The sequence below is a fragment of the Anarrhichthys ocellatus genome, unplaced genomic scaffold (genome assembly GCF_004355925.1).
Source record: "Anarrhichthys ocellatus isolate YVR2014 unplaced genomic scaffold, GSC_Weel_1.0 scaffold97, whole genome shotgun sequence".
In the NCBI taxonomy this organism is placed as follows: Eukaryota; Metazoa; Chordata; class Actinopteri; order Perciformes; family Anarhichadidae; genus Anarrhichthys; species Anarrhichthys ocellatus.
Window position 1 is genome coordinate 332,748 of NW_022280127.1, and position 25,021 is coordinate 357,768.

A 25,021-nucleotide genomic window follows, 5' to 3' on the forward strand; every position below is an offset into this window, starting at 1 on the left:
ATATATCTATCTCTTTTTAATTGTTAAACATGTTTTAACCACATTTTTATTTAATGGGGTGGGGGTAAAGCATGTGATCTGTTAGCTGGATAATGTTGGGAAATAATGGGTGTGGACATAAATCTGGTCTTTCAGATTGCCTTATTTGGTTATTCCTCCCACCTGGCCATGTATTGACTATTTGGACTAACTGTTTGTGTTCAGCTGACAAGTGTTTGTCTCCTCTATTTCAGATGGCATTCTTACATCAGTTAAGCTGATTGTCACAGCATTTTCCTACATTTATGTAAATCTCAGAATATGTTTACAAGCATGTCAGAAGGGAATCCCCTTCTCCGTCATACTCGTGGCCTGATCAGAGGTGCAGTTCATTGGTCGGGCCCAGTCGTATGAAGAGTTGCGTCATCTTGACCATGAAAAAATGACTCGTATTTAGTTCTTTGAGCATTACAATTTACGATAAGTGTCCCTGTGTAAACAAGTAATTTCCTGAGAGCGGAGTGTGTAAGCCCTTTCTTATGAACACAAATGTGTGACTGACAGTCATAAAGAAAAAGTTTGGCTCCATCAAATAAAGTGGTCATCATTTACTGATGTAAGAAGGGATGTACAGCACCTTTTTTTTTTTTTCCAAAAGTAAATGGTAAGGGCTGTCTTCAAAAAACATCTTGAATATGTTTTTTTACGAGCAACAGTGTAAAGATATTTTTAGTTTACTCTGATCTAAATGAGAGTGAAACCCTTCAGCCATTTTTTACTTTAAACACTTACTTGATTATCAAAATTAGGCCTGCAACTATCGATTAGTCCTTATTGATTCATTTTGCTAAACTTTCTCTTGATTAATCATTTGGTCTGTGAAATGTCAGATTTTTTTATTAATGTCTTTGACAGAAGAATGGCCAATTTTAACCAGATGACATATTTAAATCTCTAATAAATGTTTTTCGTGTTTTCTGTCCGTCCGTCCGTCTGTCTGTCTGTACGTTGTGATGGCTAATTTCCACTATGACTTATCTATCTGTTTTTATTGTCTGACCACTCTGTTTTGGCCCTTTTTGTATTAACAAAGTTAATCAATGTCAGATATGGTCAGTGAGGGTCCACTCAAATTTAGTATTGTGTGTGTGTGTGGGGCTTAATCAAGGATATATTGTCAGCTTAGATAAGAGTGGAATGGGGGTGCAGCCATTGAACCTTTCAATGGTCAATCAAAGAATGGTTACTGTTGTCCAAATGTCTTAATGATGAACTCCTCCTACCTCCATGTGCTCAAGGCCTTTATAAGTCGTACACAACCAACACTCTGGGTGCCTTCTTCCTGCAGACTGCATTGCAGTCTGGATGATGATTGAACTTTCTCTGTTCAGAGAATAAATACTTTAAAGACAAACTTCTTTCCTCAATGTTTCTTAATTTCAGTATCGTAGGACTCACTCGGTACTATTGAATAGTTTTTTTCCTCCGTCTGTCTGTCTAATTTTCTGTTAGTTCGTCAATCGATTAGCTGAATCATCTCAGCTCTCCAAACGGTCTACAAATTGATTCTAAAACTGGGACTAATAAAGGATTATCTTATCTTTTTTGTTTTTCTCGAAGGTTGTTCTGATATTGATCGGGCCCCTCATACCCACCGGGGCCTTTCCACGGCCTGGCGTTGACTGCGATTACAGCCTGGAGTACCCGAGCGGCAGCATCTGCTGTTTAAACTGTCCAGCTGGTAAGACGCATGGAGCTGTGATGTAGTCCACTGAGACTGAAGCTCTGTCACCAGCTCCATTCACCAATCCATTGGTTGTTACGAAGCTTGGGTGACAGGTTCAGTTGAAGAGTCAGTAAAATATGTATTGACATTTTAACGGTTGTTTGTGTGTGTCAGGTACACGTAAGGCATCGCCCTGCACCGGAGCAGGAGAGGAGGGGAAGTGTGAGGAATGCGACGACGGGACGTACACCGAGCACGGCAACGGACTGAGTCAATGTTTCAAGTGCACGCAGTGTCGCTCAGGTAATTCAGCTTGACCGCTTTACACTATCGATTGGACTGACTGTGGAAGACGAAAAAAATCAATATTCAACCTTTTCAAAGTGCTCCGAGCATAAACTCCGACTTAACAAGCTCTTTTTGGCGTCGCTTTCTCAGATCAGGAAATCAAAAGGCCGTGTACTCACGTTCAGGATGCTAAATGTCAGTGCAAGCCGGGAGGATTCTGTGCCCCTGACCAAGCATGTGAGGCGTGCAAGAAGTGCTCAAGGTGAGTCGATGCAAAGCAAACCTAGAACACACCTGAGACCCGCTTCTTTCAAAGTGAGTGGTCCAAGATCAGTCCTTTTATTTATGTCACTCATTTCTCAAGTGGAGACAGTTGTTCCTGAGACCGCCTCACTCATTTTTATTCCTTCATGTTTTTAATTCCTCTTTTGTGCCCGCCTCCAAACTAGGTGTAAGAAAGATGAAGAGATAGTGAGGAACTGCACCTCCACTACCAACACTGAGTGCAAGAAAAAGCATCCCGGCCCTGCCTCTCCCTCAGGTACACCACTCAGTGGATGCTAACGCCACCTGAAGACAGAGACATGGACACATGCATGGCATTTTTCTGTTTTTAAAAGTCTGATAAGTGCATATTATGACTTTACATATATGTGAAGCTGCAACCCCAGAAAAGAAACAAAGCTTGACATGTATTATTTCTGTCATATGGTGCTAATTGTTGTCAATTGTGTTTTGTTTTTTTATCAGCAAATTCCTTGATGATTGTGCCATCTCTACTGATCCCTACTTTCATCATAATCGGGGTGATAATATTTGCTGTGTGGAGATGTCGAAGAACAGGTATGTAAAAAAATAAATGATTTCTAGGAAATAGAAAAACAAACCGAGACAATGCAGAATCTACAAATGGTAGATTAACACCCTCCATATCCATTGTGTACATGATAAGTAATGGGGCACAGTGAGGATACTTTGGTAGGGAAGAATAGGCTCGCCACGAGCAGCATACTGAATGGAACAGTGGCGGGTCAACAGGTGCAGTCAGGAAATTAAGACCCGCCAAAGGAAATTATAGCAGTATGACACGACACATTTTCATTTCTGACAACCGAAGCTTGGTGACCACAGAATTGCTTGTCTTGCTGAAGAAACTCCCGTTCCATTATAGGCAGGAAATGAAGTGCCGTCTTTACATCTAATCATGTTGTTAAGTGTAGAATCTAAAGACACTGACGTATAGCAGCACACCTGTCCGGTATTGAGACATCCACTGATGCATGTTCAGGAAAAATGAATGTCTGAGTCGGGTTAATCCTAATTGTTCGAGCCACAGGTTGTATCTCACACGTACGTGTGAGAAGTGATGTCACTGCAGCCTTTGTGTCTCTGACACACTCTGGCTGTGTGCCAAAGCAGTATGGGCGCAGAGACCTGCTGAACCGGACTGCAGATGGCAGCTCTGACGTTGGTAGTTCAGGCTGACGACATACAGCAGCAGGCAGCATAGTGCATACTTCCTGCTGGCCTACATAATAATAGTAATAAAATATAACCTCCGTAAGGGTTTGTATCGTCATCGTTCAGACCAAACTTGAACCGTGTGCCATGCTGCTGGTAAGCACCACCTGATCCAGCACAGACCGGTGCCGTATGGGTCGGGTTCCAGAGCTCTGACACTGACTGGAGTGGCCAGAGGTGCTGCCATCAATGTTGAGAGCAGCAGCAGTTTTCTGCCCGTGTGTTATTCAGAGTCGATTTATCCATCAAAGCAAATTTAAGTCTCACAGAGGTGCTGTCAAGTAGCTGCTGGTGGACTTGGGGGAATTCCTTAAGTTGCATAATCCTCTCCTCACATCCTCCCTTCAGAATCTGTGAGAAATCCACCCGACAGGAGGAAAGCTGGAAAGGTGAGTCACTTAAAATATTTTCATTTACACTATAGAATGAATTAAACCAGACATAGAGCAGTATAAAAGGCTGACCGTGAAGACTAAAGTGTCCTCAGGTTTTCTGGGAGGTTAATACAGCAGCCTAATTTACAGTAGACTGAGCAATACAAAAGTGTTTAAAATGACTGGTTCTTCTTCTAAGCGTGTTCCTCTGCCTCTCCAGCATGACGGTGAATACTGTCCCACCGAATGCGGAGAAACCCAGAGCTGCTTGAATCTCTCCCGGACACTGGTGAGAGCCACATCCTCAACCGGTGCATCGGACGAGTGTAAAGCGCTGTGTGAAAGCCCCGGCAGCTCAGCCAGTAACTCCCAGCTCAGTCTAACCGGCCTCCCCCCCTCTGCCTTCCCCGCACCTCCCCCCCGAGCTGTGCCCATGCAACCCAACAGGAGGGTGAGAGTAACTGCTCATTTCCACCTCGCTTCCTTCCTCGCTTCTTTCCTTCCCTCCCTTGCTTACTGCTCGTTTGTTTCTGTTGAGTAATGCTTTGCTGTCTCATGCCTGATTCATCGTTATTCAGTGAAACAGGATGAGACAAGAAGACAAGACAGAACTTTAGTACACTGGGTGACATGACAGGGCAAACGATGTATTGGATACAGTGTAAAATAATACATAGCTTCACGTATCACAGTAGTGAAAGGTGGTACTCGACGTAGTGGCGGAGTTGTGTCGAATGACTCGCATTCCTCATTGCACCCGTTGTCCTTATTTGCCGGCATTTCTTTCCACTCAAACATGAAACGCATCTTTGCATTTTTAGAAATACTAAGGGAGCATGGGATTTTTCGGACATGCCAAGTAACATGCGGACATACAAGTGAGTTGTATTTGATGGCTGTCGCCATTTAGTTTTTTGCAAAACATGAACGGAAGTTCACCCCCTAAAGCAGGGGTCACTAATAGGTGGGCCGCGATCCGGATCCGGACCCAGACGCCGTTGTGTCCGGACCCAGGACCTAAAACCGATTTTATTTTGACAGAGCGCTTCTATTTTAACCGGTGCAGCTTTTTCAGCCGTTACAGTACTTGTTCAGCGGTGCAGGAAACACGCCGACCAATGCGTTGTAAAACACATCACGTGATGCAGCTCAGCCAATCAAATATGGGTATTCTGACAAGTTTCCTGACTCGAGTGAGATGTACACACACCGTGACACACGGGGGGAGACACGAGGAAAGAGAACAAAGAGTAGGACAATTATGTGAGTCAGAAGTTATTTCACATGACGTTCTCCAAAGAGACAAAAGTGGTCAGAGAGACCAGAGGTTTTAACCAATAATGGACTCTTATAGGTTAATTATTAACATGGTTTAAAACCAGTAGGTCTCATGTGTTCAGAGACCGTGACGATTATTAAAAGCGGTAATGTGAAGCGCCACTACGAGACAAAGCACAAATCTTTTTACCAAACGTACCCACTCGCATCTAAATGAAGACACAGAAAATAATAATTAATGAATTCACTGTCCAATGATGTTATTAACAGAGAGAATAGAGCTGAAACAAGTGGTTTAATAACAACAGATAAAGTCCATGCTCACACATTTATCTTGTTAGAAGATGAGAAAAATATAATATTGTGGCTTTTTTGATTGACATCACTTCACATCTGAATGAACTGAATTTAAAGCTGCAGGACAAATCAGTGAAATTGATTTTTCTAAAATGAATTACTTTATTGTAAGATGCACATTTTTCAAAAGCGCTCTCTCGCATTTTCTCATAGGCTTCTATACAACCAGAGTCGCCCCCTGGTGGCTATTAGAGAGAATACAAGTTTAGGGCACTGACTTTGAACTTCTGCATTGGCTTCACTTTTTAGAACCCGAGATTGCCGCTTGAAATGCACTGAAAGACCCCACAGTTTATAATTGCGTTCATCATTATGGTTAATTGTTTTTGTGAGTACTTGAAATTAATTTAAATGAAGATTTTCCCTGTGGTGGTTGTAGTTGTGACTCGCTGCTGATTCACTATTTAAAGCACATTGAAACGTGTCGGTTTCACTCTTCCTGTTGTGACACAGTGCAGGCTGCTGTAATTGTGTTGAGTCACATTCCCCATTGCACCTGTTTAACTTGAAGACGGTTGTCCTTATTGGCCTGCGTTTCTTTCCACTTGAACCTGAAATACATCTTTGCATTTTTTGAAATGTATTTGATCAACAAAATGATTTTTAATTCAACAAGGGAGCATGGGATTCTTCCTACATGCTAGGTAACCGAATCAGAGAGGAGTTGTATTCACTGTATTCTGCTTATGATTCATGACTCATGAAGAATTTCAACAGACTTCTTTGGATATTAATGATTGTCTCTCCTTTGTCATTTAGGAAGATGTGGAGTTCCCCACGCTTGTTGCTGTGAATGGTAAAGTTCTTTTTACTTTCCTCCCTTCTCTCAAACATTACACCCCTCCTTGCATTACTCAGATGCACATGGAACAGTGTGACCCACTGGGTCTCTACACTGGTGACTAGGTACCTCACAGAGGCCAGGGCGCCTGACTGAAGGTCTTTATCTTTGTTTGCAGGTGAAGTGTCTCTGAGGAAATGCTTTGAGTATTTTGACGAGATAGACTACAGCCACCACAAGAGATTCTTCCGTCGCCTCGGTATCGTCGACAACGTGATCAAAAGCAAAGACCACCTTTCCTATGAAGACAAGATCCACGATTTGCTCACTATTTGGGTGGAGAAAGAGGGCAGGGAGGCCACCTTAAATGACCTGCTGAGAGCGTTGCGGGATCTGAACCAGAGGCGGACCGCTGAGACGGTCAAGGAGAAGGCGGTTCTCAATGGTCACTACTCTGTTGAGCGTTAAGGAGAGGTGAATTGGTTTTGGAAGACCCTTCTGAAAACATGTAGTCCTGCGAGCACCACTCGTGCTTCCAGCTCCTCGGTGTTGAAAGCCAATGCCCCAATGTATACCGGCTGGTGCAGCATCACACACGGTTGTGTCCCACACTGGGTGTCACAAGTGTGGTGTCTGCTGCTTGTTGGAGAAACATTGTGTAATCGTCCAATTCTGGTCCAATCGCACTGCGTTCTAACTCTGTTCTTTTGGTGAAAATGTAATTGCTCGAACACTTACACGATGTGTATCTTACCGAAGCTCCTTCAGTCCGCGCATGTTACTGTACTGTACAGCTCTGATGTGGGTCTTGTTTGGTCTGACTTGGCCCGATTACGAGCCTGGTTGACCTAACACAATGAGTTTGGTTGCTTTCTGACTGAATGACATGTCTTCCCTCCTACATGGAGTGAAGTATTTCAAGACTAAAAATGTTTGCTGTCTTGTTTACAAAGACCGCTTATTTATTTAAGTTCAAATGAGCCCAGAACTCCCAACATGTCTATTGTTTCACATAGTGCTTCATTAGGCCCTATTTATCATTTTGTTCCTCAGGATGCATTTTATTTATTCTCACAAATATAACTATCCGTCCTCGGTAATGAATGTCTTAATGATATCTCTAGGCTGTTAAACAGAGATCAAAGGTATAGCTCTGAAGGTAGTAAGCTAAGTTTGGTTTCATTCATTAGTGTCTGCTCTGCCTGACTATTGTATACATCATGATCATGGTTTATTAACTTTCTCAAAGCGCCTGAACAAAGTGGATGTGATTATTTCTCCTGTCTGCGTTGCATTTCTGGTCTATTGTTACAGGTCTGTCATAGTCCTGATCACAACACTGAGGTTTACTAAGTGCCCTGTCTGGCATTTTATAGAGATGTTAGTCACAATGTTACATTTTACTTTTCTTATCTGTAGCTTTTGCTCTCATTCTCAGGGCCTGTTTGTTTTCTTTTTAGAGAATAATTACGACTTTACAGGCTCTCGTATATCAAATTCAAAACGTTTGCTTGAAAAGAAATACAACTCGAATGTGTACAGATAACGATAAACACTTCTCCCTTTTTTCTATTTTTGCTGATTTGTTTTTGTTGTATTCTTCCAACATGGTGGAACTGGTTTGTTTTCGTGGGGTCAGAGCCTTCGCCTGGTCCCACCATGAACACAGGCTGACCAATCAGAGCATGGTTGGCATCGGCCAGCTCCCACCAGGGTCTGACACTATCCAGCTCTGCTCCATTGTTTCAGCTGCTATCGTGGTGGAACGTTGTGTAATAGAGATACTCGTTGCCTGAAGGAGATTTGAGTTTCTAAAAACCTGTGTAGCTAACACTAGCAGAGTAAGTTAGCACATGCACCTCTTTGCTACTTACGGTACTGAAGGTATACTGATGTCTACATGTGCTGCTTTTGCTTTTAATGAATAAAGACCTACCTGAGATTACATGGAATAGTGTTGTTCATTCATTTCATTGTCTTTTGTCTCGATCGTCAGGTGATGAGTTGTTTTTGTTTTTTTTACCCTGGTAACCCTGTGTTTAAAGTCACAACCCTATGAATTGTGGGTGATTCCCTCAGACAAAGTCTGCAGAAATGGGGACTTGCAGAAAGTGTGCATAAGGGATTCATAGGCCCAATCCCAATGTCCCCCCCTGAACCCTCAAGGACTTTCTGACGTCACCTGGTAAGTGGGTGAGTGAGACTGAGGGGGCTTGAAATGGTGTGAATGGGACAGCACTTTGCTGCAACATATCACGTTTACCATGAAAATCACAAAAAATACAATGTATAATTGGGTTTTATTTCATACTTTGTACTCCCTGATTTGAAAGTCTTCCTGGCTCTTTCCTCGCAAGATGAGAACTTCATATAATCTATTTACTCATTTTTGTCAAAATCAAATATTTGATAAATATCCGATTTCAAGTTTATTTTTAGTTCTATCTTCAACCCTTAATGTTTCTGTGTACATTTAAAAAGACAAGCTGAACACACGCGAGTCGTCTTTGTTTACCTTTGTTTTTACGTCCCCATGCGTCCACTGGTTACCCCGTGTTTAACGTCGCATTGCAATGATTTGTGGGTAATTCCCTTAGGCAAAGTCAGCATCCTATGCTAACTTATGGAAAGGGTTCATAAAGAACTCAAAATGTCTGCGAGAGAGCCCTCAAACACTCGATGATCTGAGAGTCGGACGGGCCTAGACTCTCCCAGAGTTTGCAGGGATCGTGCCTCAATGATCGTCTGATTGTGAACATCACAATGGGGTCTCCCAGTGTGTCCCTTGCTGCAGTGACGCTGTGAAGACGGCAGGAGTGCAGATGTGGAAGACTGGACTTTTTTCGTGAGGGGGCTTGAGAGGTGGGTGCTAAAGTGGAGCATTTTAGACAGGGTGATACAGGTATGTTTGGACACGGTTGTGAATAACGGCTCACTTCTGTTGAGTATCCCAACGCATGCACAATACCAAGAGCTCCATTGGAATGCAGTGTGCAACGCAGGTGATCTATGTCTAACTATCTATACATGTGTGCTTTGACATTTCAAAATGTCTGTCTGAGCGACCTGAGACGGCAAACGACCTGTCACTCAATGCGGCCACGCTCCTGATTATGCATAACTTTGAGCCTCGATACAATTCAAACGGGAAACTGGTAAATGGACTTGTACTTGCATAGCTCCTTTCTGGTCTTCCGACTACTCAAAACACTTTAACACTACATGTCATCATTCCCACCCATTCATACACTGATGGCAGGGGCTACCATGCAAGGTGCCACCTAGCCATCAGGACTAACTAACCACATTCATTGACTTTGGGAGCAATTATGGGTTAAGTGTCTTGCCTTAGGACACATCGGCGTGGAGCCGGGGATCAAACCGCCGATCCTCTGATTAAAGGACGACGCGCTCTATTACAGCCACACCAGGTGATTTATATGAAAATATTTGATCATGCTGAATTCTGCACAATGTAACTGTCACAGTTCAGCTCCACACCCTCCTCACTCTTATTGTCAGTCACTCCCTCCTCATCAGTCTAAACTCCCTTCACCTGTTCACTCACCTGCCTCTGATCAGTAATCAAGCCCCTATATAGACTCCTGCCTCCCAGACACATTTGCCAGATTGTTCTTCGGTTCTATGCCAGACTCTCCAGCACGCTCTCACGGACTGATCTCCTGTTACCGATCCTGCCTGCCCCTGTTCTACCTGCCTTGCCTGACTCCTGGTAAACCCACCCGCCTTCTGATCCTGATCTTGATCAACTCTGCCTGCCGTATCTGGAAACCCTGCCTGCCCCTGTTTTACCCGCCTTGCCTGACTCCCGCTAAACCCACCAGCCTTCTGATCTTGATCCTGTTTGAACTCTGCCTGCTATATTTGAAGTTGGTAATAAAAGCCAAAGATCTCTGGAATCCTGTGTTGCATTTGGGTCCATATACAACCCGTTACAGTAACCTTTGACTGAATGAATCTCGGCCTGAATGACTAAAACTAAGGTGTCGTTGCCCATCTGGATGTTATCAGAAGGTAAATAAACTCGCTGTCTTGAGTTTATTTACCACGTGCAAGATAATTACTAATGTGGGCGAGCACCAAACCAAGTTATAAAGGGAGAGAACAGCCTTCCCATCAGGGTGCACATTTCACCCTAACCCTTGTCCTGTGTACCTCTGAGAATTAAAAGTGTGACAATTATTTAAGAGCACTTTGTCTTCTTCCAAAATTGGCACAATTTCAGAACCCCCCCATTTTATTTATTTTTTTAACCGAGCCATAAACATGTTTATTCTTGCTATAATGTCGGCCATTTGCAAATGCAAAAGGAACCTCTGTTCGGTGCTGTGGACCTTTAGCCCTGATAGCAGCTGCTGCGTGTTGTCACAGTGACTCAGCAGAGTACAGCCTCCTGCTGCGCTCGCAGACATTTGCATGATCCTGGCCAAGGTTGACGTTCCTTTCTCTGCTGTGTTCGAGTTCATTTCAAAGGTGTTCTGAGGGGATGGGTATCGGGGGTGGGGGGGATCTGCTGACTCTTTAACACCATTTCATGTGACAAACGTGAGTTCCACATCCACACATTAATCTGAGCTCACGAGCTGCTCGGACGTCCCTTCATTTGCCAATCATTTCTGCAGCTCGTGGCCTCGTTCTCTCCATTTCTCATTCGGCGGGTTGAATGGCACGCTGCGTTAGCAGCTCATTTACGCTTAAACGGTTACGGTTAAAATTACCATTATGAATATTGATGAGATAACCATGCCCGTCAATTCAGATACCAGCCCTGCGGTGCGCACCCAAAGCCAGAGCGTTTCACAGGGGTGTCGCAGAAACATTCGGCTAAATGATACCTCGGCTGTAACAAATCAGCTGTCTGACTCTCATGTATCAAACTAATGCTCACCGAGAAGAACATTATTAAACATTCTGTTGCGGCTGTCTAGCGTACCAGACAAATGACCACTCAGGAAAAAGGTGATTTCAAGGTACGTATCTATTAAAGATCTGAGAGCTCGGCTGCTCGGCGGTCGTGTTGTACTTTGTTACATGAAACGCAAATGTGTTTGACTTTGAAAATTGAAATCAGTCCGCGCTGTCAAAGAGCTCTGCCTTTGCAATACAAAGTATTTTTTCCAAGTAGATAAATGTGTATCGAAATAAAAACAATTCATACATACATAGCCTAACCTATGTACAAATGCTATTGGATGGCAGAGGATGTAAATGGGATGAAGGAAAACGCATAACTACTATTTCTGTTCTCAGTGAGTGGGTTGTGAAATCAAAGTTGAGCAATCCAAACAGCAAACCACATTGAAAAAAAGACCACTCTTCAAACATTTAATTAAAATTCCAAACATGCTATTAAAACCAAATAGCAATCATACATTCCAAACATTCATATCCATTCTGAAAGCACGAAATTGTGATTCATAATATGTGGATGCTGTACAGCACCGGATAATGAAAATGAAGTTGCTCAACATCAAAGCTCCTCTGCCCAAGATCACAGACTTTCACTTTCGTCAGTGACGAGGCAGCATTGCATTTTGATTTGAGGGGATCCATTGGAAACAGTCGCTGGAGTGCCTGAAACCTGCATTTTATTTTCTAATGGACATCAGGGGGCGACTCCTTTGGTTGCAAAAAATATTCTGATTTTATAGAAGTCTATGAGAAAATGACTCTACTTCTCACTTGATTTCTTACCTCAGTAAACGTGTTTATTATCTCTGTAACATAGGCTACTACTGTGTACTAGGCTGTAGCCTACATTACATTTAAAATACATTTTCTACTGCTTTAACAAAACACAGGGGCCAGCAAGTGAAGATGAAAGATATAGTTGAATGTTATAGATCAAAGACATGATTGTAAGCTCACATGCAGTCGGATAATGTATTTTGTGATTTAAAGGTTCAAATACAGTAGATTTTAAATGTTACACATCTGTTTGGAACTTTATTTAAAAGCATTCAGTGGCTTTATTTCAGCTACTTCAACAAATGCAGTAAAGTAAAACCCTGTCACTGAAATAATGTGAAAACACATTCACTATACGCAGCCTTTTAAATAATTCACTTTCAAACTACATTCTGCAGCTGCACCACGATCCCACTCAGTGAAAAATATTACCACATAATCTCTAATATTATAGGCATTATGTTCCAGCTGTCAGTTTCAGTTTCGGGGGTCTCGGGATCGCCTCTCTGCTATTTGCAGATGATGTGGTCCTGTTAGCCTCCTCGGATCGTGACCTCCAGCATTCACTGGGGCGGTTTGCAGCCGAGTGTGAAGTGGCGGGGATGAGAGTTAGCACCTCCAAATCTGAGGCCATGGTTCTCTGCCGGAAACCGGTGGATTGCTCCCTCCAGGTGGGGACGGAGTGCCTACCTCAAGCGAAGGAGTTCAAGTATCTCGGGGTCTTGTTCACGAGTGAGGGTAAGATGGAGCGGGAGATCGACAGACGGATCGGTGCAGCTGCAGCAGTAAAGCAGGCGCTGCATCGGACCGTCTTGGTGAAGAGGGAGCTGAGCCGGAAGGCAAAGCTCTCAATTTACCACTCGGTCTACGTTCCTACCCTCACCTATGGTCACGAACTCTGGGTCGTGACCGAAAGGACAAGGTCGCGGCTACAAGCGGCCGAAATGAGTTTCCTCCGTAGGGTGGCCGGGCTCAGCCTTAGAGATAGGGTAAGGAGCTCGGTCATCAGGAGGGAGCTTGGAGTAGAGCCGCTACTCCTTCGCGTCGAAAGGAGTCAGCTGAGGTGGTTCGGGCATCTAATTAGGATGCCTCCTGGATGCCTCCCACTGGAGGTTTTCCAGGCACGTCCAACTGGGAAGAGACCCCGGGGAAGACCCAGAACATGCTGGAGAGATTACATCTCCCAGCTGGCCTGGGAACGCCTCAGGATCCCCCAGAATGAGCTGGAACATGTTGCCGGTGAGAGGGAGGTCTGGGTCGGCCTGCTTGACCTGCTGCCACCGCGACCCGACCCCCGGATAAGCGGTGGAAAATGGATGGATGTTCCAGCTGTTCCAGTGATGGCTGACATTAGCTAAGTGCTGAGTTATGTTTTTATATTTAAAAAAACTCCCAAAAAGGAAATGTAGACATTTTTAACTGTGCTGAGGGTGACTTCACTCTTAACAATATTTGAACGTGCGGGCAAAAAACAAGACATAAAAGCGGTAACTCAAGATTTCTGAGATCCCTCATCTCAGGGTTAACTAACTCAGAGTTTACACTCAACCTCCAAGATGCCAACGGCAAAATCACCAAACTCTAGGCTTCATAACGGCAGTCCACAAAGCAATGGTGACGTCACGATGACGTCATCTTCTTACAGTCTGTGTAAAGCGTTAGGCATAGAGCTGCACACTCAACCATACTCTTTTCCTAAACCTAAACTAACTTTCTGTGAAGACCAAGAAGTTTACTTTGAAGGACACTATGCATGTAACAAGCGTATATTGACCCGCCGTTCCGACTATTTGAAAAGTAACGCTAGAGCGGTAACTGGTGCGTCGATGTCTGATGCCAAGGGGCACTGACCAAGCGGGCGTATTTGACGAGTTGGGTGTGAGAATGTGTTGGTTTTTATCTTAGAACTTTAACCCTTTCAAAGCGTGTTTTCAGTTCATTAAAGTCCATTATAATATTTTGGTCGACATCATCGTTCGGTTGTATTTAGCTCCACCCTGTTTTGTCAGTTCCAGTTGCAAAAAAAAAAAGCACTTTAATCACTGCATTTTCTGAAATAACGGTGTGGTTTTGAAATCCCTCCACTTAAAAACCTGTCAATTAAGTTAGGAGTACTCAATTTACTGCAACACAATACACATGTCAAACAGATGACTTCAGTAAGAATTGTTAGCATTTAGCTGGCTGCATGTATGGGAAGCATCTTGATTCAATGATGCTGAAGTGCTTTGAAGCATCAGAACCTCAGCCTGGAGTATTTTAAGATGGTGTGATTACTGAAAATGATCATGTTCAGCTCAAAACAATTCACTGTCAAAACAGTGTTTGTCAGATCACCATTAATATAAAGGCACCGTCAAAGAGTTGTCTTGTTCCAAATCAACAACCATAATGGAGCCTTTTGATGAATAGAAACCCTTAGAATTTGATGTTCCATAGCCTGTCATTACTCAACAGTATTGTGGCCAAAGGCAGCTGAATGACACGAATACCAGTGTTTCTCTATCAGCTTCTCTCATTGGTAAGTCAGCTTTGCAGCTAAACCCCTGTTTGAAAACACTGACCTCTGCTACAGACCATGCACACACTCTGTGATATACTCTCAGAGACAAAGAGGGCCCAACAAATGGAAATGAGATGTACATGTTGGCTGCAGAGCTCAGGTGCAAAATCGAGAGGGATGAAACACCTGCTGACCCGTCATCTCTCAGAAAAAAAACATTTGTCCAGGAAAATAAAGCAGAGACGTGCAGCAAGAAACCAGGATGGTGCTGACTGAGTCCCACTTTGATTCCGGCATGTTTTTCACAGATGTAATTCTGTTAAATTAAAGGAACTGAATCACGTCACTGCAATACAAGCGTTGAGTTGTCACAATAAGAAGTTATAATTGTGCTTTTGGAAATTTGTAAGCAAATTTTGGGAAAGTACTTTTCTCTGCTTTTCATGTAAAATATGAGTTGCCATATTGAAATAATTCAAACATTACCAGATTTCAAGTATACATATGCCTTTAACCATTTGCTCCTGTAGCTGTGCCTACGGTGTAGAATTGTGATAGAATCTGAATTGTAAGTCGCTTTGGATAAAAGTGTCTGCTAAATGACTGTGATGTAATGTAATGTAACCAAATTGCTTCATTGTTAATATAAAAATGTTGATAATAGCAGATTGCTGCATACATTATAGAGTAGGATGTAGGCTGCTGCAGCTAGTGTAGATTAGGAAAGGGTCGCTGGTAGTGACAAATCCACTATTCAGCTCTACAGAGCTTTTTAGTGTATTTTACCTAAGTCACCAAGAGCACCTTGAAGACAATCTGACACAGTGGCCAAACTGTGGAATTACAACATCTGGCTCCGTCATGTGATGCCATGGCGCCCAAAAATCCTTTTTACCATAGACTTACATTCGGAAAGAGACAATGAATGAAATAAACAAAACTACTTTATGAGTGGAAGGTGGAGGAAGGTGGAGTCTCCTAGCCTGAGGAAAAAAGGTGGTGGAGAGCAAAACAACTAAAAAGCTCTAAAATCCGATGTTATCAAGCCTTCAACAGGAATCTGACTCTCCTTCACTGAAACACCCTCCACACCGTTTGACTCCTTTAGCATCGTTTGTCCCTATTTTTGCATTTTGACCGCAGTTTCCTGTGATTATTGGTAAGACCCCAAGAAGCCCAGCTGCCACTCCAGAGAGTCCATTCCCATTCTGTGGTAACAGCTCCATCGGCCCACCACAGCTGCCAAGGATTTCATGGAGCTGAGGGCAGAGACTCAAAACTTCCAGTGTGTGTGAGTGTGTGTGTGATGGTGAACCAGAAGGCCCTCTGGGATCACATTGACATCCAGTGGTGATAGCGGTTCCCTTTAAAGAGAGCACTCACTGGGTTATTTTTTTTGTCCCCACTGCCACAACACAATACCTATAATAAAGCACTGTTCAGTTCACATCCCTTCCATTTGAAATCACATTTTCATCACCATTGTGCCTAAATTCATGTAAGAATCATAAATTAGATTTCCTCCAAAACGATCCAACACAATTCCCGTCATATGCCCGTAAGTGCTCCTCCAACAGGATGCTGGCTACTTCTTATGTACAATTGCGAGTGAATAGGGCCTGATTTTGATGAAGGCCATGGTGATCGCTCCATTCAGGCGAAGTAAGAAGGCGATAAAACAGCTTGCCGGTCGTTATGCTCGGAACTCTGTTAATCAGCGTTGAGGAGGGAATAAAAAGGGATTCATTCTTACTTTTTTTTGGCCTCCGGGGTTTCTTCACAGGACGTGAAGGACAATGGACGTGAAATTCAGCTCTAAAATATGAAGCTGCAAGAGAGAGTGTGTAAAATGTATGATATTGCCTCCTTTGCTGGAAAACAAGGGGAAATTTGCCCCCGTCCCTTAATCTGAATTTGTGATACTGATGTACGACTGTGCGGAGAATAACTTGTAAAATGTAGAAAAAGGTCACTGTGACAGGATTCAGGATGACTTTTTCACAATAAGAAGACATCATCTCTTATTCACAAAGTCAGCCCTCTATTCGCCACCAACAGAGTGGCTCCACACTGCAGATCAGTATCACATCACAGGTTTGAGTCGTGAGTTTGGGTCCAGGACAGAATGGTTCATTCCACTTGTCCACAGTGTAATAACCCAAATGTCAGTTTTGTGGGAATCCCAGCGGGGAATTGTTCTTCCTACACTTCGTCTGTCAGGACGGTGAGTTTTCTGATGAGTCAGCTGGCGTGCAAGTCATCAGTTGACATAGCATGCATTCAAGGACAATGAAAATTTTTTTTTTTTTTATATAAATATGTTGAATGAATTGTACTGTGATTATATTATATCTATATTTCTGCCCTCACTGATATAAAATGAGTGGAAGTGGGTGAAGTTGAAAGCTGCAAACAAACAAAATGGCAACACGTACAGTATTAGTCTTTGCAATAATGAGTTTGGCTATCCCCTGACTTTCCCTCCAGCGCCACCATGAGGATGACTTGTGTTTTTGAGTGAACGTCTATTTGGTTTATGACCCATCAGCCTCTCTCAGCTGCACTTTGTGTTTAGTTTTAAAGAGCAAAAGCTTACATTATTGCTAAACTATATGGTGAACATGTTAACCATTATACCTGCTAAACATGAGCATGATAACATTGTCATTGTGAGCATGTTAGCATGTTAGCGTGAGCATGTTAGCATGTTAGCATGTTAGCATGTTAGCATGCTGACGTTTGCATTTAGCTCAAGCGCGGTGCCCAAGAACAGCCTACCAGAGCCACTAGCATGGTTTTAAACTGTTCACTGCTCATCATATCATTTATTGTAGATTTTGTGGGTTCTAAAACTTATACGAGTTGTTTAAAAAGCTTTCCAGAGACTGGAGACTTGACACCAAGCCTGTGCTCAAGCTCTGCGTCTCTGGCTTCAGAAAACAGTGAGGACCAGGCAAAGTCCGTGCCATGCCCGAATCCAAGAGGGAAAAAAGGAAATGTAGCACATTTACTCAGATGCCCCCTGACAAAAGCCTGGATCTGTCCCACCTTGTCACACAGCCGATTCTGCCACCTCTACCCAACCCTCCACATCCTGAGGACACTGTGCTGCTGAGGCCCCTCACACTCAGGGGGAATTGGAAGAAGCTCCCCTGAAGTGTTTGGGCTTTTTCTGAGAACTGCTGCATGTGTTCCCGCCAAATAATCGAATAACTCAACCAGGTCACGTGTTTGAGGTTGTAATCGAGATGTGGTTGACGATGCAAGCATAAAGCTCACAACCTGGAAGCTACTCTTTCAAACTGATTCTTTTATTTGATTCTGTCCTATTTCTTTTTCTTTATTTTTTACATGTTTTGCTGATGAATGAGTTTGCTTTAGTGTGTCTGTTTTTGCAGTTCTGCGAGCCAAATTTCAGTAAAGACAGAACTGAACTATATGTGCCATTTATATTTCAAAATGTACAGTGAATAAATATGATTGACTATAAAATACATTGTTAAGTACTATTAACGATAGTAGTCAGTAAAACAAATAGATTTTCATAATCAATAATTCTAATTAAAGTATAAAGTATAAATGTAAACATAAATAAATATATGCATGTGTAGAACCTATATTTATATGCATGCATTATTATGAAATTTGTTTTACTGCCTATATTACCTGTCATATTACTTACTTATAAGTCCTTTAAACTTAAATATACTATTAGGACCAAAAATACTTCAAAGTACCTATATAATAGCAGTATATAATAGCATTGAAATGCATGAAGCAGACAACAACATAGAGGAACAAGTCAGAAACGGACTCATACTGCCTCCAGGTGGAGCTGGAAGATAACAGATCTGTACAGGTCATCATGCAGCCATAGCCCTCCTCCTACAGGGAGGCCTTTTGGATTCATACGGTCACTGGCATCACTCATACACAACTCACACAGCCTTTGAGGCAAAGCAGTAATTTGAGTTATTTCATCAGTAGTAGTAATTCATGTTTGTACAACTTCAGCCTTGTTTATTGACCATAAATGTTAAAGCTTCATTGTTGTATTCTTTAGTTATGATATATATTTTTTTAATATAGCGTGTGCGTAACTAAATTACATTTTCATTTGTTCCCTGCTGAGTCTTATTGCTTTCAGTGCGTCAATGAAATTATGTTTCCTTGTCAATCAATAAAGTTGTATCATCTTATTTAATCATGAAAGCTGATTGTTCCGAGGTGAAGGAAACAGCATCAGAGGAACTGGAGGGCAAAGCGTCACTGCGTACAGTCAGGAGTTTACACTGCCTTTTAGTATTTTAATGACTGTTTTTAATGTTTAAATTAATGTTCTTAATTGTTGGAATGCTGTTAAGCATTCCAACTATTGTTATCCTGTTTCTCTTTATTGTTGGAATGCTGTTAAGGCTGTGACATAGTCAGTAACGCAACTAAAGGAGCATTTCCACATATTTGTTACACAACATCTTACTAAGTCTCATATGGCTCTTACAGAGAGCATTTCCAAATCGGGGAAGTCAGAAGGCCAGTATCCTCCACTCCACTCACCTGTGGCTGAGTGGAGTGGATCAAAACAAATAAATTATTATACATCATAGGTTGGTGTGTAAGAGGCTGTTAAAAATCATATTTTGAAATCTTGAGCTCCATAGGGTTAAATGGAGCTACAGTTTTATTTTTCAATATATCTCCTAATGTATAAAAGCGATAAAATCATTTTGCATAATTTGTTACTTATAAACATTTAAAAAAGCAGTAGACGACTCACTTCACACAATTTGCTTTACTGCACCACCTTCATTGTTTTTGTACCAAGTTTCTTCATCAATGTGATGCCTGAATATGAACATCATCTATTCCCTTAAGTAACGGTACCTTTCTTTTAATAAGATGTCTGTGTGAAATTTACCACCTATAACAACTATGTTTTTCAAATCGATACACTCTAGCTTTATAATAAATACATATTGTACTTTTCATATTACTTTGAGCTGTAGAGCAGATATCAGGGCACTATTGGTGCAAATTTGAACTAAGCATGACGGCCAAACATTTGAACTTGTGTTATAATTGACTGCATCTAAAGGGAATTTCAGCAATTTGGTGTTGTACTTCCATAGAGCTGGGGCACGAAGACGGATTTGAAAAAGCCAAAACTGATGCAGCAGGTACAGACCTTGAATTATAGTCCTTAATATGGATCAATCTCCAAACATACACTTCCCACAATGCAACAAGACGGAATTGTTCTCTAGACCTGTGCCCGGTAAACACCGACATCTTTCAAACGCCATGCCAACGCCATGCCCCCTGCATATAATGCAGGCTTTCCATTAACATTCTGTAGTGCCCAGGCAAAGTCAGGCAAGTAATTCTCAGCATTGACAAATGCAAAAAGATCTCAAATTTGAAACGTTTTTATTCCATTGATGAATAATAAATAATTCAACAAACATTGACTTGATGCTGGACTATTATTCCGCTTTCTTCAAAAATTTTGTTGATAAGAAAGCAGATTGTCTAATCTCTGTCAAAGTGACTTATGTACTGGAGAGTAAAATGTTGCTCCAGTGTGAGTTTTAGAGTCATTGTCAACAAACTGCAGCGAGTCATCCTTGTCCTCCACACAGAGGTACTGTTTCATTTTACTTCTTTACAGTTTCACTCAACTCAGATTAAATACATTTAAAATAGTTTTGCTTCTTTACTTTGTTGTTTTGGTATTTCAGTTCAATTATATTTAGGTTGGCTAGCTATATAAGATGGCACCTGATGTTTGAGTTTAATTCCAGTTTAGCTTATTTTAATCAGTTTTTTTATTTACATGCACAAAAGTTTCAGAATTGCCTGCCACAAAAGCTTGATTGTGTCCAGTCAGATGTCTGAGAGGACTACTCTATGTTTAAATGGTATTTCATGCTTGAGGTTGCAAAAAGTCCTCTTTACAAATTGATACTAGTTTATATAAAGGGTTTTTTTGAAGACGGACAACAAAACGTTGTGTCAACCAACAGTTCCCTGTTGGTTTTGCTGTCAGTGGTTTTGTGTTTGTTTAGCAGTTGGTGGTTTTAAGTCTACCGCCCTCATAATTATAACACACACACACACACACACACACACACACACGTGACTCATCAGAAATACACCATAGGTGTGCGTTTACACCCTCATTTAATTTGGCTGTTGGAACTTTGACACAGTGTGAATGGAGGTGAGAGGCAGTCAAGGCACAAGGAAATAGGACTGGCATAGGACCGGTTGATAGTCTCGTTTCTGGGAGCAACTTGGAGAGGGATGTTAACATCCGGAAGCTCAGGATCAGGTGGTTCAGGCCCATCTGGCAGAAGCTCAGGGACTGGAGAGGTGCGGACTTCCACTTCCTCCTGAAGAAGCCGGAACTGGTGTTGGAGTGCTCTAAAGCGATGTTCTTGTCGGGCATTTTACTTGTTCTGTCTCTGGCCTCCTGCTGCTCTACCTGGTACCGAAAAAGGGAAGCCAGGTCTAATATTGTTACCTTTGTCCTCAGTGCTGTCCACCCCTCCAGAGGCTCCATTTCCCTCCTCATCATTAGTCCGTGCCTCCGATACATTCGGACGGTTTTGAACATCACCTCGTGCTCCTTTCCCAATTTTCCCACATCGTTGCATGACTTGAAGATCAAAGGAGGAAAAGATTCAAAAAGATGAAAAAACAAAACCCTGTGCCTTCACCTGGATGATCCCACCACTGCGACCAAATGTCGTGTACCAAGCAGTCAAGGCACAAGGAAACAGGCTTTAATTAAATTCAAAAGTGGGTTTATTTTCCCAAAAAGTATGCAATAACAATCAGCTACAAAGAAAATGAATTAACAGAGTTATAGGGCTCCTAAAAAAGAAGTCAACAAAACATAACTATTAAAGAATAAGGTTAACAAAACAAGACGATTACTCCATTAACAAAAACCTCTAGAATCTTCTTCTTCTGTTGTGTTTAACGGCAGCTTGCATCATTTTTGTTGCATTACTGCCATCTTCCGGTTTCGGTCAGTTCCTATGTTCCCAACTACTAAACTTTCCCCATCAGACCCGTTGCTCGCAAAAAGTTTGTAAAGCACCTTCTTCCCAGATTACTAGATCCCCACTCAATTATATTATTCAACTCTCTTCCTCTCATCCCTAGTCTTTGCATTTCTCCCAGCATGCCCCTCCTTTCTGCGCTGTGTCTAATACAGGCAGTGATAACATGTTGTACCATTTCTGGTGCCTGGCAGTGCTCAAACCTCGAGAATGAAACTGAGAGAAACCTATATACTGGCTGACCAAACCAACAAAAGCATACAGGGGAGGACAACACAGACAAGAACTACAAGGTAAACACAAAACCGTCCAGATCCCCTCTATGCTGTCAGACCTCTTGGTATTGTCCTTGGCTCGGATAGCTGTATAAAATCAGGCTCCACCCTCAGCCCTACCTTTTGTCAGACCAGGAAGAGGAACTCAGCAGACAGGTAACTTTAATTGTGAGGCAGTGGCTGCCACGGGCACATAGGATTTCTGTAATTCATTGACACATTGTATTTTCAGGTGTTGAAATTTCAAGTCACGCAAGTAACAAACGGGAATGTAAGAAATGAAAGTGCAAAGTTTAAATATAGGGATAATGTATCAACACAATATGGGTGGTATACATATAAAATGTATACAAATGTATATTTACAAGTTTAATAATAATAATACATCGATTTTCTATAGCGCTTTTCTAAATACCCAAAGACAAACAGAACAAACAAACAAACCAAAAAAAGACAGAGGAGCAAACAAAACAAACAATCAGAACATTTTGGTAAAAAAAAAGAATAACTGGAGAAGCTGTGCGGAATGGGAGGGTAGGGTGCAGGTGAAGGCGAGGTTGAAGAGGTGGGTTTTGAGGGCTTGTTTGAATGATGACAGGGAGGGAACCTCACGGATGTGGATGAGGAGGGCGTTCCAGAGGGGAGGTGCAGCAGCTGAGAAGGCCCTGTCACCCCAGGTCCGGCACTTGGTCCTGATGGTCTTCAGAGTGTTTGCACCGGCGGACCTGAGGCAACGGGTTGGGGCGTGGAGGGGGAGGAGGTCTGAAAGGTAAGGAGGGGCCAGGTTGTTTAGGGCTTTGTAGGTGGTGAGTAGTATTTTGAAGTCTATTAGTCTATTAGATAGTAGATAGTCTATTCTGTATTTGACCGGGAGCCAGTGGAGGTTGTAAAGGACCGGGGTGATGTGTTCATAGCGGCGGGTGGAAGTGAGCGGTCGAGCGGCAGAGTTCTAAACATATTGGAGTTTATTGAGGATTTTGTTGGGAGAACCATAGAGGATGCTGTTGCAGTAGTCGAGTCTGGAGGTTATGAGGGCATGGATGAGAATTTCGGTGGTGGCAGAGGACAGGGAAGGTTGGAGGCGTGCAATGTTCCTCAGGTGAAAGAAGGCAGTCTTGGTGATGTGGTTGGCGTGGGGTAGGAAAGAGAGGGTGGGGTCGAGGATGATAATGCAGTTTGACATTCTGCATGCCTCTGCCTGAGCCTTATCGAAATCATTACAATCTTGCTTCTTGCTTTTAATTGGACTTTATAACCTTTCTTGCAATGCGGGTACATTTTTGACATTTGACCAAGTAAAGTATTTTGGTCACAGTTGTAATGCCTTGTGACTTGTCATCAGTTATAATACATGAAGCATCTAGCTAGAAATGAGTAAAGTCCATCCTCTCTTAAAGAGTTCAATGATACGGTTGTACAGAACATCGGTGCGGTTCACTTCCAGCAAGAGATCCTTCTCGATTCATGGACGCCAGAGATGACAGTTGAGCCTCCCCAGTTGTATTTCTTGAATATGTTTTAATGCGTTTGAGGGCTGAAAATGTCCGCTCGACAGAGGCAGTAGATATTGGGATTGTCACCGCCCAACATGTCAGGCTAGCCCACTGACCAATTAAGCCACACGTTAATGCTGATGTACTCTGCTAGGCCAGCTAGAAGGCTCTTATATGTCAAAGAATACGCCCAACATGTCAAACTAAAAATCTGATTGGTTGAAGACTATGACAATCAACAATATCGTCACCATTTACTTAAACTGCAAAGGGATCCACTTGTAAGTTTGAAGGCCTCTGAGCAGATTTTGTTTACCTAGAGAGCATAGGGTCGAAATCTGATTGGATAAAAGCTCTACTTCATACAAGCTGTGCTGGAAGCAGCGCTGCTTCCAGCACTGCAGCGCTGCAGTGAGATAATAAACTAATGGGAACAAATATTTAGAATACATGTAGTGTATTGATGAAAAATAATAAAATTGTAGAATAGCTATAACTTTGTGATTCTATCTAGGCCGGCAGGTAAGGCTTTGCTGGCCCTGACGGCCCACCACTGCGTTAGACTGTTGCACAGCAGAATGAGAAATGGTTATGCCCTCCATATTGATGCTGTTAAAAGTATTTGGTTAGTAGGCTTCAAGCAATTTTTGTACTTAAAATGTCTTGTTGGCAAGTACAACAGTGACGCTGCATGTTTCTTTCCCTCGGTAGAGGACAAAATGATGGAAGACTTTTCAATGGAAAGGAACGACAGTCGAGGAGTCTCTTTTATAGAATTGGAACAAACGGTACGCTCCTGGCCTCTTTACATGTGGCATTCACTGCCTGAGATAATTTCCTCTTCTATTGTTTCTCCTGCATTCTGTTTTTTTGATGCGAATTTGCTTAATCCACTTTTTGAGAATACTTTAGTTGGAATATTGACAAAAGGCTCTGTCTCTGTCTCTCCTTCTCCTCACCATCTGTCTCTTACACTCTTTCTGTCTGATTCTTTCACTCTGTCTCTTTGTGTTTATGACTCTTCAGCAGGAAGATATTTTCCAACAGAGAACTGGATCTGTGGCCTCCAGTTCAGAACATACTGATTTAAACAGAGAAAAATCCTACCCTACCCTGTTTGGAAAATACAGCCAGAGCCTTCAGACCCTCAAACCCTTCCGCTGGTCCTCATCTCAGTCAGTGCCATTGATGACATCATTTGTCTTGTTTTGATACTGCTATATTTCATTTGATAAATAAATGTAAGGTGACATGTTAGCAGACTGTACTGGTCCCCATTGCATATTGGGTGATGTTTCCATGTCTAGGTCTCACCCTCTGGACAATGCAGGTTTCCTGTCCTTTGCAACTTTTACCTGGATGACCCCCATGATGTGGGCCTTGTTCAGGAATAAGCTGGACATGAGCTCTCTCAACCTGTCTCCTTTTGATGTAGCCGACATCAGCGGAGAAAGGTTTGACACTCTTGTTGATCCGTGGGCTCCCCCACATTTCTCTACTGTCATTTGATGCAATGAATACAGGACAGTATATTTATAGATATTTACAGATGTTAATAGACATTACAAGCCTGATATTCGTACCTGTAAATTACTCAGGACAATGCTAGGAAATTATAAATAAGTGTGTGTGTGTGTGTGTGTGTGTGTGTGTGTGTGTGTGTGTGTGTG

At 42.4% G+C, this 25,021-nt stretch overlaps 2 protein-coding genes across 3 annotated transcripts in view; both read left to right on the plus strand.

Moving 5' to 3' along the window:
* LOC116399029 (tumor necrosis factor receptor superfamily member 22-like) overlaps nt 1–7,845 on the plus strand; it is a 9,355-nt gene extending 1,510 nt beyond the window's left edge. The window contains exons 2-10 of one of the 2 annotated variants that reach the window (XM_031875857.1): nt 1,600–1,720; nt 1,880–2,008; nt 2,144–2,255; nt 2,443–2,534; nt 2,744–2,836; nt 3,863–3,903; nt 4,109–4,339; nt 6,283–6,319; nt 6,483–7,845. In XM_031875857.1, the coding sequence (XP_031731717.1) occupies nt 1,600–1,720; nt 1,880–2,008; nt 2,144–2,255; nt 2,443–2,534; nt 2,744–2,836; nt 3,863–3,903; nt 4,109–4,339; nt 6,283–6,319; nt 6,483–6,772 (1,146 nt within the window). In that variant the 3' untranslated portion in view covers nt 6,773–7,845. The remainder of the gene's footprint in view (nt 1–1,599; nt 1,721–1,879; nt 2,009–2,143; nt 2,256–2,442; nt 2,535–2,743; nt 2,837–3,862; nt 3,904–4,108; nt 4,340–6,282; nt 6,320–6,482) is intronic. The other variant, XM_031875858.1, reaches the window with a different exon arrangement.
* A 14,152-nt stretch (nt 7,846–21,997) lies between these two features.
* Nucleotides 21,998–25,021, plus strand: part of LOC116399024 (multidrug resistance-associated protein 9-like) — a 20,315-nt gene continuing 17,291 nt past the window's right edge. The window contains exons 1-4 of the mRNA XM_031875853.1: nt 21,998–22,014; nt 24,063–24,139; nt 24,378–24,526; nt 24,659–24,805. Of these exons, the coding sequence (XP_031731713.1) occupies nt 24,071–24,139; nt 24,378–24,526; nt 24,659–24,805 (365 nt within the window). The 5' untranslated portion in view covers nt 21,998–22,014; nt 24,063–24,070. The remainder of the gene's footprint in view (nt 22,015–24,062; nt 24,140–24,377; nt 24,527–24,658; nt 24,806–25,021) is intronic.